Genomic DNA, 12,467 nt, shown 5'->3' with positions numbered 1-12,467 from the left:
GTATACAATTGTTATGATGCCAACTGAGCATATCACTTGTGACATACCCCACGCACGCATGGCTATGTATGGAAGCCCAATGAAATAATTTGGTCATGTTCTGCCTCCCTGTCTTATTTCCCCACTGCCTGGCTTGTAGAAATCAGAACCAGAAGCCATTCAAGCTTACTGCTGCCAATACGTTAAGATGGAATGGGCTTTCTACTGTGTGAAATGCGATATACATCATGAGTGAATTTTCATGTGCTTTCAGTCATGGATGAATGAAGCTGAATGGAGCTGAATAATGTGCCAAATGGTGTACCGGTAGGGTAGCGCAAGAAGAGCGTTGCCTATATCCAAGCCAACCTGTGCAATGCTGCCTATTAAACTTACAACTTCCATTATAGACCAGAAATACGAGAGACCAGATGAACTGATCAAGGATATCACTAAAAGTGCCAAGGCAAAGTCTAAGGCGTTTGGCTTGGGAGAAGGGGAGGGGAGGGAAGCTCAAGCGTTGACGAAGTCGCAATGAGTCGCTCTCGGCGTCAAGAGCTCTGCTTAATGCGGGCGACATATAAGGCCCATGGAATCCCAACCGATTTCTTCCCTCGTCGATACCTCACGCTTCTGACTCGTCCCCATCTAACAAAATCTTGATCTTGATCCTCAATACTAGTAAGTTGCTCATATCATTCATTCCCCCACAAGCAATTTTATGTCCGTTCTCTTTACCCTCGTCGTCTTCACCTTCTCGTCTTTACCTTCTCGTCTTTACCCCATGTTTTCGTCCAGTCCGTGTTTTCGTCTACCCCGTGGTTTTCATCCACCTCGGGTTCAAAAAGCCTCGACCTTCGACCCTCGCCAAATCTCTTTTGTCAATTCCAAAGTTTTGAGACTCGAAGCTTCATTCTTTTTGGCCTGCCCCCTCATGTCTCGTCTTTCGACGTGACATTATTACCATACTTGCCCGTTACTTTGTCGTTACCCAAATGTGCAGAAGTTTGTGAAGCCTTCTCGGGCTCTACGCTTTCTGCCCTACTCACCCACATTAATGCCTCACGGGAAACGAAAGAAACAAAAGAAAAAAAAGTACCCGTTATATAATTGACAATGCTAACCTTACATCGACCAGATCTGAGCTCACGGGCAGCATGACTGCTCCCAACTCTACAGAAGGTTCTCCCGCGGACCAGCTCGCTGCTTTCAGTCCCAGTCCTCTGGGGACTGCTTCTCAGCGAGCGCCGGCCAGATTCCCTGGAATGTCGACCATTCGAACTTCGTAAGCCTCAAGATTAATTGATATGTCCAGTTCTGGATACTAACCGCTCCTCAGTGATCCTTTTATCGGGTTTCCCTCGGGAGTTTTCTCCCCAGGAAGGTCTGTCCGGGGTACCGGCCTGCTTCATTCTCGTGGTGCTTCTACTTCGAGAATCTCTAACCTGCCCGATGATGGTTATCCTGACACTCCAGCTCGCTTCTCTTCCGCTCGAATTGGGAGTTCTGCTTCGGCAGTTCCTGACCCTTCGGGTGGTGGTTTCAATATTCCGTCTCCATTGCACTATTCGCCTGCAGAGATGCATCACTCATCGCTCCCAACCCACTTCACTCCTGGGGCTCTGTATTCCCCTTCCCAGCCTGGCCTTTCGGCCTACTCGCCGACTCGCATTGGCTTGTCCAGCTCCATTACACAGAATATTCTGAACCGCTTGCTGGCTACTTCTGGCAATGAACCTGCCAGACTTGATCCAGTGTTGCCCGCTTTCCCACGCAGCACGAGTGCTCGGAGTCTGACTGACATCTCTGGCGTGTCTCTTGCCGCTCGCCCTTTGTTGACCAACGACAACCAGCGTGGCTTGACCGTCTATGGAATTCATATCAACTCTACTCATTGGTCGGTCTTGGAACATTTTCTTGTGAGTTGCAACGCAAGCTGGATTACTGAAAGAGTCAACGCTGATGTTTTGAAGCCTGAGAATTACTCATCCGTCGATTGTGTCTATCTCGGAGACCTCCAGACCCGCGGTCGAGTTTCAGTTTTGTTCACTGATCTTCGCGACGTGGGACGTGCTATTGACCAACTCAGGAACACTCACCCAGAATGGATTGTGAACCTTGCCTCAGCTCGAGAAATTGCGGATATCACGAAGAATGTCGATATCCCCAGCACCGCAAACACCAACGACGGCAAGCTTACGGTGACTGTTCGCAATATCGGCAAACGTCTGACCGAAAGTTATCATAACCTGGTAGAAGGTCTGATTCGTCGTCTTGGCGAAGTGAGATCGTTCCAACTCTTTGAGAACGGACCGGTGGCTCAGAAATATCATGTCGAATTCTACAACACACGCCATGCATTTTACGCTTTTGCCTGTCTCCAAGGATTTAAATACGAGGTTTGTTTGTTTTTTGTCCCTTTGATCCCATGTTCCTTTTGCTTCTGTCTCTCTTCGTGCAATGTGGCCCGAACGCACGATATTAACTTTGGTCTGATCTAGTTCCTTACATTCGATGCGTCCTTCAACCGTCCACAGGATGACACTAACCGTGTTTTTCACCCTCGAACCCCGAGCGTGAGCTCCCAGTATGCTCCAATGACTCCAGAATTGGTTTCTTCGAGCAGCGATACCTCTTCGGCTGTGAAAGGCCCCAAGAGTGAAAACTCCATTGATATGGATCGCATTCAGAGAGGACTGGATGTCCGCAGCACAGTCAGTTCCCCCTCTCATCATCAGCCCCGAGGATAACCTTAATCATTTTTATTCTTGCAGATCATGATAAGGAACATTCCCAACAAAGTCACTTCGGTATGTATCCCTCAACCCATCTCTTGATCCTTTGACCAGCCACGACTAACTTGTGCTTTATCAACAGGATCAACTCAAGGCTATCCTGGATGAATCTAGCTTCGCAAAATATGACTTCATGTATCTGCGCATGGGTAAGTGATATCCATGGTATTCCTCTTGGTTGGCGACTAACTCTTGGTTACCAGATTTCAATCATGGCTGCAAGTGAGTTCGAAACCTCATTCTCTTTGGCTGGTGTTGTTTTTGAACACACACTCACACCTGCCTCCCAGCGTTGGTTATGCATTCGTCAACTTCGGAGACGTAGGTGCCCCCTCCTGTGCTGTTCTCTGATCCTATGCTAACATTTTCCAGGCCATTGATATCGTTGACGTGAGTATCAAGATCCAACCTATGGCATCTGCTGACAGTATTCCTCTTCACAGCTCATGACAGCTCTTCAGGGCAAGACTTGGTAAGTTCGCCCCCATCTGATTCGGACCAGAGCATGCTTGCTAACATGATCGGTAACCAAAGGCCTGAATCTCTTTCCGAAAAGAAGGCAGAGATCTCTTATGCCAGTATGTACTCCTTCATGACTGACAACAACGATGATTTAACAACATTCGAAAGCTCTCCAAGGAAAGGACGCGCTCATTGCCAAGTTCCGCAACAGCCATGTGATGACCCGTCCTATCAGCGAACGCCCTCGTGTGAGTTAAAATCCATCTTGATTTGACCTCAGCGCTAATTTCGATCAATTGCAGCTCTTCCACATGGGCGGACCTCGTTCCGGATCCGATGCACCGTTCCCTCCTCCCAATGACGCCAACAAGCTTCGTCGCTCGGTTGCCAGCACAACCCAGCAAGGTAAGACTTCTCATTCTATGATCTCCGAACCTTTGAATTGACTCCTGTATAGGTCTCTATGCTCCTCGTTCTCGCGAAGCTGGTGCTAGAGTCAGCGGCAGTCGCACTCGTTCCCGCGCTCGCACTCAGTCCGTCAGCCAGACCCCCCGGTCTCGCCGTGCCCGAGGTTCTGTGGGACAAGCCATGCACAACCCTGACGACTCACTGTCCTCTTCTCCCATGGAGCTTGACGATGATTACTTCATCAAGACAAACTAATTCTGCCCAACCCCGAGGCTATTGCCTCTGTTCCACGTCGGCATCCACGTTGGCAGCCTATTGAATTACTATCACTATTGAATCTGAGATCAGTGGCAATCGAACCGAAAAGCAAAAAAAGAAATCACAAAAAAACGCACAAAGTCCCTGAATACGTTTCGTACAGGAAGGCAGAGCCACATTCGCATGAAAAATGAAGTATTCAGTTGAGAGCGCCCGGGAAATGATATCTTGTGGAGGGATCTGGAGAGGGAAATTTCATTTAACGCGTTCGCACTCAATTAGTTTATTGTTTTCACGAGAATTGACTTATTGCAAAAAGCAACCGAGTTCGAAGTAGAGTCGGAGCGGGAACGGCAACTTTTCTTCTCCGATTTCTCGTCTCCTTAGCAAAAGCCATGGACTCCCAAGAAATCCTGGCCATCCACTCAATTCTGCATTTAATCTTTCATCGTAACAAAAACCAGCATCATGGTGCAAAGTGGTGGAAATGGCTGTCCGTCTTAAAGCGCACCACCCTGGATCTCGCCCGATCGGGCGCGCAAGCTCATCTCGTCCACATCGTCCCACGATGCTATGTGTATGCATTGCTTGACTTTCTTTAAAACTAGTACTGACATTTCTCCAGGGCGTTTTCTACGGTTGTTGCTGACAACCGCTTCGCTTCGCTTGGGATCGTGCTCCTGGCTACGTTGGCGCGATTGTCCAAAGTGACTGGAATCAGTCAGGAATTGAAGACCTCACCCAGGGCAATCAAACCTAAAAAGACAGGCCCTGTCGTCAAGGAAGATCTCGGGGAACGAGTGGCCCGCGTTGACGCGGCACCCTCTGTCAAATCAGTCAAAATAGCTCGACCTGAATCAGTGCCCGAGCCCGCAGAGAATGACTCAAAACGACGAAAGCCGAAGAAGTCAAAGAAAAAGAAGAATGCTATTGATGATGTATTCAACGGGTTGTTTTAAATGGACTTGCATTCCATGTGGTAACGTTGGTTCGGGGTTTAATCTGCTCAATACTTGTATTTTTATGAAGCGTACGGGCAATAACACCTCATGATTTATGTCACTATCAACACACAGAGAACAAAAGTTCGCCAAATAGGTTCACGCCAACATGATTGGCAGTTGCCCATGCCATGCTGTAGAGATACTTGGGGGAGAAGACGGTCCAGATGAAGAGATGGGTTCGTAGCGCAGTACAAGCAGCCATGACAGAGACCAACGACATAGCGACGTGGAAGGTCAGCAACGCGCGATGGTCTAGTGCGGGGTGCTTTGGCCGAAGACGATGGCCCTGCGAAGCCCACCAGATAGGGCCTGCCCAGTTGCTCACAAAGGTGAGAACACCCACGAGCACCACGCTGTAGCTGCCAACGCCATTGTAGGCACTGGCAAGGTCCACCGAAGAAATAGCATTTGAGCCACCAAATGCAAAAAATGTCATGTACTGGAAAATCAAGGTCGTGATTGTTACTTCGTTTCCTGTAAGGTTCATTGCCGAGAGAACGCTGGCCTGCACTCGGAAGATCAAGAACAATGGGACATTTGTCGCCCGGGACTGTGTCATCAAGAAGATGTGCAAGGCTTCATGGATAGTCTGGTGTGATTCTGCGGATCCAAATTAGTCAACTAAAGCCAGGTTCACGAGGTTTGCAGTCCACAAAGCTTACCACGGGTGGTTTTTGCTGTCATTCTTGTTAACAGTGCCAACAAAACGACAAGACCGAGCCCATAAAAGACAATTCTAGCGTGTAAGACCAATGAGATACTGTAGGGCCATTTCTCCAGAAGCTGAGAGATGAAAGTCCCATCAAGGAGCTCAGGAGATTCCGATGCCACAAAATGAAGCTTGAATGTAAAGGCCAAGACGGCGAGCAGCAATGCACTTAGTTGTGGCAGCCCAGATACTGGTATATTTCGGAGAAGGTGAACCCCGGCATCTGCATAAGTGAGGATGAGGAGGCCCCAGAAGATATCAGGATTGCGTGGGAAGAATGTTCGAGCAATATCAGGCTCGGCCGCAAACTTCTGTCCGGTCTGGTTCCACCGTCGCAAGAGTCTCTGCGTAATGGCAAATACAATCATCATGTAGTTTCCGGACCAGAACGTTGGTGATTGAAGGCGTTTATGGGAGTTTGATCTTGTAGACTGCGATCTGACATGTAAGTAAAAAATCCATCCAGAACATATCCAATACCAAAAGTGTTGCTCTTCTTCCACGTAGCTGCTCGCAAACATCATGAGCCCATAAGTGATGACCATTAATACCAAAAACAGCCCTGAAGATCTATGCCGTATGCATTCTGTGTAGGTAGATGGGAGTACAATCGTAGCAGCAATTCCGGTGATAAACAGGCCTAGACAAAGCCTGAAGATATTGTAATTACTTGCAGTGCGACTCATGATGTCCTGGGCAATCTCTGAGAACTGCAATAAAATCGGACTAGTGGTGGAATAGGAATGTTCGGGGTCATCGCCATCAGATATGAGTTTCTGAATTCGAGCCCAGGCACATTGAGCAGCGTCGATTCCTGATTCAGCCCCGGAAGCACAAGATTCAATACCCTCCCGGCCAAATTTCGTCCCAGGAAATGTTGTTTCGACCGTGTTCAGCAGCTGTTTGGCATTTTGAGATAGAATCTGGAGTTTTTGAGAGTCTATGTCCGAGTCAGTCTGAGTCACTTTGTATCTGTGTGGGATGGTCCAGCCACATACCATATTCCCACATATCCAAGAACTCAGGGATAAATACACCCAAGCTATTCAAAGGAATAGGGAGTCCAAGAAGTCCCGCTAGTGTCGGAGTAATGTCTGCTTGCTCAACAGTCCGATAATATTGCAGATCATCAAATGGTTCCACTGGGCTTTCTCTTCGGCCATTCAAAACCTGGAACCTGGGCGAGATAAAGACCAAGGCAGGTGAAGTCTCTCCGGCTGAGGACCCGCCGTGATTTCCAGCATCATTCATGCCGTGGTCTCCACACAATACGAAAAGCGTTGATTGAAGATGTTCTTCGTTCTGCATCGCGGTATAAATATCCTTCACCACAGAATCCATCTCCTGTTGTTTCGGGATCATGAAGGAACTAATGAAGGATTAGTGATCAGAGACAAAGGTGTGAGAAATGGCTGATACCTTTTGGGGCCTGCCTTATGGCCTATATGATCCAAACCCAAGTAATGCATAATAAAAGCTGACCAATCGCTCTGAGCAAGCTCGGTAGGAACATGCCGAGTCACATTATGGTCTACTTCAGTGAAATCCTATGAGTATTTTAGCTTCAACATGAAATTTGTAAGAACGTGAGTACAGCTAACCGACACGAAGAAGCTCGTGGTCCCATCAGACCGGTCAAACATCCCCGGGAAGAGTTTGAGCCAGGTGTCGTCTCCGTACATCACCAGTCGCTCCCCTCTTGCTTTCAACTGCGCCAACCATGTGTCTTGAAACGCCAAGGTTGATGAAGTGTCTGACTCTGCAATGTTTAGAATCACATCCAAGAAAGATGGAACTGAGCCAGTGGTTATGGCCTTCAGACGCGGCATTGTAACAGTTGGAGAGCCCGCATAGGCCGTAAATGGCAATGCAGCGCCAGATCGGATCAAGCTATATTTGAATCAGTGACTTATATTCACTAATCATGATATATGGCACTGACCTTTGCGTAAACAAGAACCCAGAGTCATTTGAATATACAAAGTCACTGAGATCTCTTTAGCTCCATACAATATGGGTGTACTATTTCAATCGCACCTCCGCAATGCATCAACCACCATGAAAATGACCTTGTCAAATACTGCAGGTGCTGCATTTTCCGTCTCTTCAAATCTCGCTAGTCCGGGAATCAACGGTTTATATGGGAAGAATCCAGAGGAGAAGATCAGTATGCCCGTGGGCACCAACAGATTGGCGATGACAGTCGCCCAACTGTGGAAGCCCGCCATTGCGCCAATTTGCTCAGGGTAGTAAACACAGCAAAGAACTAAAGAAGAGGACTTCGAATTGAAAGGACACTGTCCACCAGGGGGCGGCAGAATTGTGTTTACGATCGACGGGTATCACCACACCGCCTTTGAATACTTCAATGCCCAACTTGGATTAATTCAATTTCCTCAAAGCTTTCAATGACAGGTATGGTATATCATGAGGCACAGACTATGAAACATATGTACGTGGATCGCAGGTGCAATCATCAGTGAACTCCCAAACGCCTTTTCTTCAATCTCCGCTCCGGGCTTCAGTAACTCATTCTGTTCTTAAACCCTCACTTCTTGTTGGGCTTCTTAGACTTGGAAGGACGTGCTTGGAAAACGATGGAGTTACGGGGCTTGCGGTTGCGCTTTTGCACACGTCCTGATTTTGAAGATCGGCTCTTGGGGGTCTTGGAATCGATGTCCATCTCTGTGGCAAAGGAGATGGTTAGTACATGTCAATAATCAACGACCAGAGTGATATATTGTAGACCAACCTTCGTCTTCACCGGCGTGAGAGGCCTTGGCAGTAGCTTCCTCTTGGTTGGCTTTGATAAGAAATTAGCTAGGGTCCTTGTATAATCGAACACGGGGGTACATACCAGAGTCTTCCACATCCATCTTGGATTTCTCGGGGGCTTCGGGCCGGGGTTGTGAAGCAAGCTCCTGGAGTTTGGCTGCGAGTCGCTCCGTTCTAGCATCAACCACCGGACCAAACACCTTCTTGCGAAGATTGGCTCTGTTGCGCTTGGAGACGCTGGCGCGGACACTTTTGGCCATATTGAAAAAGAATCTCAAAGTAAGAATTAAGTAAAGAAAGAAAGTGAGGCAGGTGAAGGGGAGGGGAATTGATAACACAACTTTTTTTTTCAGATAAGTGTCTTATGTCATCCGGAGGCCGCACTTCACCTCCGAGGCATATCACTCTTGATTCGGGCCTGGGGATTTCTTCTTATATACATGAGATGTATCGATGCAGACCCTTGATCATCGCTCTGGCTGAATCGGACTCTTGTCTTTTGAGGAATATCGGGCCAAGTCCTCCTTGATTGCTCCTGCAACTCCTCTCTTCGAACGAAATCATGGCAACCCCAGGCCATTCGACGGACGTTCCAACACTGGTAGCCCTTATCAAGACACTGACAAATCCATTATTGAAGGAACTATTGAGATCTGAAAGCCTCCAGGTGTCAGGCGTGAAGATAGCCTTACAGCTCCGCATCATCCAACGTTAGTCAATCTTTCCCTCTCCGTCTGCCTTTTCCTTTTCCGCCCTCATTCCATATAACCTGCCAAATGAGCTCTGGTCAACATGGTCGCTCACAATTTGGACTAGGACTTGAAGAAGTTGCGACCTCAGACCGTCTGAGCTTCGATGCATTAGCGCGGCGCATTCTTGATGCTGCCCTTCCAAAGTCACGATTCCAACCACATGATAGCAATCAATACCCGGCGCCACCCATTACACAATCCCCTGCGCAGGCTCGGTCGACGACCCTCGGGGTTTCCATGTCACCCCACCCGTACACTGCTGGTCCGGGCAGTTCTCTCGCCAAACCCCCTGCCCCCCATAGGCCCCCAGGCCGTTTGGAGTTTAAAGAAAGTCCTTTCTTTACCATCCTGGAGGCATTGACTCCTGTGGTGGAATGCAAAAGTATGCTGCTCTGGAAATATTAGATTGATCATCTGAGTCTAACTTCATCAAGTTCGCGAACAAACCCGGGATAGCGTGGAACTCAAGGTCATGCTATCTCAGCGAACTGCTCAAAAGTTGCAGATGGATACCAACGCCCGAGTCATGGTATATTGTGCCGCAGATTCAGGCCTCACCCAGTACACCAAGTCGGATATCGCATTTCCACACCAGGTGGAGCTTAAGGCGAATCTTGATGAAGTGAAAGCCAATCTGAGAGGCTTGAAAAACAGACCAGGCACTACGCAACCTGCAGATGTTACCAATTACATTCGGAAGAAGCCCGATTATCCGAACAATATTGTCATGACTTATGCGTTGACGCAAAAGGTCGGAACCATTATGTCGCTACTCGTCTGGTGGAGCGTTCGTTTGACTGTTTAGCTGACATACCATAGAAATTCTTCGCGCTTGCCAACCTCGTCAAACAACATCCGATTGAGGATCTCGTTTCGCAGTTGAAGACACGAAAGCTCATTTCAAAGGAGCAGGTTATACGTGAAAGTAAGACAGCCCTCTCCTTCCTCCATCATTTCCTAACATTTATTGGCATCAGTGAAAAACCGCGCACATGACTCTGATATCGTCGCCACATCGAGTGTCATGTCACTGAAGTGCCCACTATCAACCCTTCGCATCCAGGTTCCTTGTCGTTCTATCGTATGCACTCACAATCAGTGCTTTGATGCATCATCTTTTCTAGAATTACAAAAGCAAGCACCAACTTGGACCTGTCCTGTGTGTTCCAAAGCAACTAGCTTCGAGTCTCTGCAAGTCGATCAGTAAGTTTTCATCTCGTCCATTGTAGCATATATTTTTTTCTCTTCCTAATTCATTTAGGTACGTTGATGACATCCTTCAAACAACTTCATCAAATATCGATCAAGTCACCGTTGAACCGGACGGTGCGTGGTCGGGTCCTTGTGACTCGGACACAGTCAAGCTGGGCGGCATGACGCCAGCATCAGATGATGACGAAGATGACTTGATTGAAATCAGTGAACCAGGTGTTCCTTCTGTAAAACAGGAGCCGGGACCTGCAAACTTTGCTCTACAAAGGACACCTGCACAGTCAAGAGAGGCGTCAACCCCGTCCTCCGTTGCGCGTATGTCGAGCAAAAAGAGACCTGCCTCCATGGTCATTGATCTCACAGAAAGTGGCGACGAGGATGATGAGTTCCCTGTTCCATCTCCTAAACGGCTTGCCCCGAGTCTGCCGTCTCGATCCTTTCCCCGACAAGATTACCATCTACCATCGGCCAGCAGCCCCCTGAATGGCAGTTCCTATCCTCCATCAATTTAGACTTACATTTCCAGCTCACGATCATGAATGGTCGTCTTCTTATCTCGAAAGCTGCATATTTTCATGGTGTTTATGGCGCGATCAGGTTCAGGGTCCTCGGGTATTGGTGTCATAGGTGATGATTTGAGCGGAGGTCCTGTATGGTTCTAGCTATCCTAGTGAAGCAAGTCATTCAATTGGCTGATCGGCACCCGTTTTAACAATTCCTACAGTAATGGCTTCTACTCATATAGTGCAAGTTCAGAGGTGTATACAGAGTAGATCTCCGTAGATAAGCAAAACACTCCGGGCGGAGAGCTTGGACTGCCCCAACTTCACTTTCCGGACTTTCTCTCCCCCATCACGCTCTTCCAGATACATTCAATTTCACTTGCAGTTATTGACCATCCATTGAAACTAGGCACCATGTCATTCGATTCCTCTTCCCCACTATTGAATACCTCGGATCCCAACGCCCGCGTCTTTAGCTCCTCATGTTTCGACTTCCTTCTCATAGAACTGGTGCCTATGGCCGAGCGTATGGCACGGGATCTAGCGACAGAGGGCAAAGATACTGAAGATGAAGAAGTAAGAGAGACGACGTTCTTCCGTCTGGAGTCTTTGGGGTATCGTGTGGGACAAGGCCTTGCGGAACGGTAAGTTTGAACGGTGTCTTTACATTTGGTGCTTCTCCATTGCATCTTCTATGTTTTAGTATGCTAATTCATGTCAATCGGACCATCCAGATTCTCTCGAGACCGGCCTCGTTTTACCGATAATCTCGATGTGATCAAGTTCCTCTGCAAGGACCTGTGGACAGTCCTATTTAAGAAGCAGGTGGACAATTTGAAAACGAACCATCGGGTAAGTGAATATGGAACACCCGTCGCACGAAACAGGCAGAAGTTGCGCCTGTATTGGGAGTTTGAAGCACTCATATAACCAAATAAATAGGGGGTCTACGTTTTGACCGATAGCGCGTTCCGGCCTTTTGGGAGGATGAGTATGGCAGTCCGGAGCGATGCGACATCTATGGCGCAAGCAGTGAGCAATTCTAACCACTTTCGAATTAAGGCCTAATAGCTTACGAATTGACCAAGTACCTCTGGTTTCCCTGTGGTGTCATTCGGGGCGCGTTGGCCAATTTGGGCATCAACACAACCGTGCAGGCCGAGACATCAGATCTGCCAGGTGCGACTTTCCAGATCAAAACTCTCCAGTCCCGGCCTTGAATAAACGTGTAGGCCCGGGTCTGGGCTGAATCTCTACTTGGTTTGGTGGCCCCGGATACGCCAATGATAGCATCGACAGTCCTGGCATTGAGATACTTCTCGACCATCTTTTCGGCCAGGACAACAGACCATTCCGAGTCTCGCAACTACTTGAAACAGGTTACCATACAGGGGAATCTGGATTTTGTTTCATTGCAGGTTGTTGCTAATTCTGTATCAAACCCATCTTCTTCCCGTTTGATCAAGGACACCCACCACACTGTTGTGTCTACTCGTTGTTCATAATCTCATGGTGTCATATTCAAAGCCTATCTTTCCGGGACAAAATTGATTAGCGACGCTCTGTCTTCCGATCTCATCATATCCGTGAAAGAGATGTGCCCATTGACA

General features: G+C 48.1%; 6 protein-coding genes across 6 annotated transcripts; 4 read left to right on the top strand and 2 right to left on the bottom strand.

The window, feature by feature from the left end:
* Nucleotides 1-1,136: 1,136 nt before the first annotated feature.
* On the top strand, nt 1,137-3,899 carry N7508_006915 (putative meiosis protein MEI2; the record flags this gene model as incomplete). The annotated part of the gene is made up of 10 exons (XM_058464981.1): nt 1,137-1,264; nt 1,319-2,378; nt 2,481-2,693; nt 2,754-2,789; nt 2,857-2,923; nt 3,218-3,246; nt 3,277-3,352; nt 3,405-3,484; nt 3,539-3,641; nt 3,694-3,899. The coding sequence occupies 10 exons, from the start codon at nt 1,137-1,139 to the stop codon at nt 3,897-3,899; spliced, it is 1,998 nt and encodes a 665-aa protein (XP_058318834.1).
* Nucleotides 3,900-4,297: 398 nt separating this feature from the next.
* Nucleotides 4,298-4,861, top strand: N7508_006914 (uncharacterized protein; the record flags this gene model as incomplete). The annotated part of the gene is made up of 2 exons (XM_058464980.1): nt 4,298-4,479; nt 4,528-4,861. 2 exons carry the CDS (start codon nt 4,298-4,300, stop codon nt 4,859-4,861), a joined length of 516 nt encoding a protein of 171 aa, XP_058318833.1.
* Nucleotides 4,862-4,967: 106 nt separating this feature from the next.
* Nucleotides 4,968-7,843, bottom strand: las21 (mannose-ethanolamine phosphotransferase LAS21; the record flags this gene model as incomplete). Its single annotated transcript, XM_058464979.1, has 7 exons — nt 4,968-5,506; nt 5,569-6,555; nt 6,614-6,984; nt 7,035-7,162; nt 7,217-7,505; nt 7,558-7,602; nt 7,653-7,843. 7 exons carry the CDS (start codon nt 7,841-7,843, stop codon nt 4,968-4,970), a joined length of 2,550 nt encoding a protein of 849 aa, XP_058318832.1.
* Nucleotides 7,844-8,163: 320 nt separating this feature from the next.
* On the bottom strand, nt 8,164-8,650 carry N7508_006912 (DUF2423 domain-containing protein; the record flags this gene model as incomplete). Its single annotated transcript, XM_058464978.1, has 3 exons — nt 8,164-8,300; nt 8,368-8,418; nt 8,473-8,650. The coding sequence occupies 3 exons, from the start codon at nt 8,648-8,650 to the stop codon at nt 8,164-8,166; spliced, it is 366 nt and encodes a 121-aa protein (XP_058318831.1).
* Nucleotides 8,651-9,166: 516 nt separating this feature from the next.
* N7508_006911 (uncharacterized protein) lies at nt 9,167-10,866 on the top strand (the record flags this gene model as incomplete). Its single annotated transcript, XM_058464977.1, has 5 exons — nt 9,167-9,524; nt 9,577-9,929; nt 9,962-10,067; nt 10,120-10,345; nt 10,404-10,866. 5 exons carry the CDS (start codon nt 9,167-9,169, stop codon nt 10,864-10,866), a joined length of 1,506 nt encoding a protein of 501 aa, XP_058318830.1.
* A 405-nt stretch (nt 10,867-11,271) lies between these two features.
* On the top strand, nt 11,272-12,077 carry N7508_006910 (trafficking protein particle complex subunit; the record flags this gene model as incomplete). The annotated part of the gene is made up of 4 exons (XM_058464976.1): nt 11,272-11,501; nt 11,592-11,709; nt 11,823-11,889; nt 11,920-12,077. The coding sequence occupies 4 exons, from the start codon at nt 11,272-11,274 to the stop codon at nt 12,075-12,077; spliced, it is 573 nt and encodes a 190-aa protein (XP_058318829.1).
* Between the last annotated feature and the right edge of the window lie 390 nt (nt 12,078-12,467).

The sequence above is a fragment of the Penicillium antarcticum genome (genome assembly GCF_028974205.1).
Source record: "Penicillium antarcticum strain IBT 31339 chromosome Unknown utg000006l_segment0_segment0, whole genome shotgun sequence".
NCBI classification, from domain to species: domain Eukaryota; kingdom Fungi; phylum Ascomycota; class Eurotiomycetes; order Eurotiales; family Aspergillaceae; genus Penicillium; species Penicillium antarcticum.
Note: the sequence above shows the minus strand (reverse complement) of the source record. Positions and strands in the feature narration are given on the sequence as shown.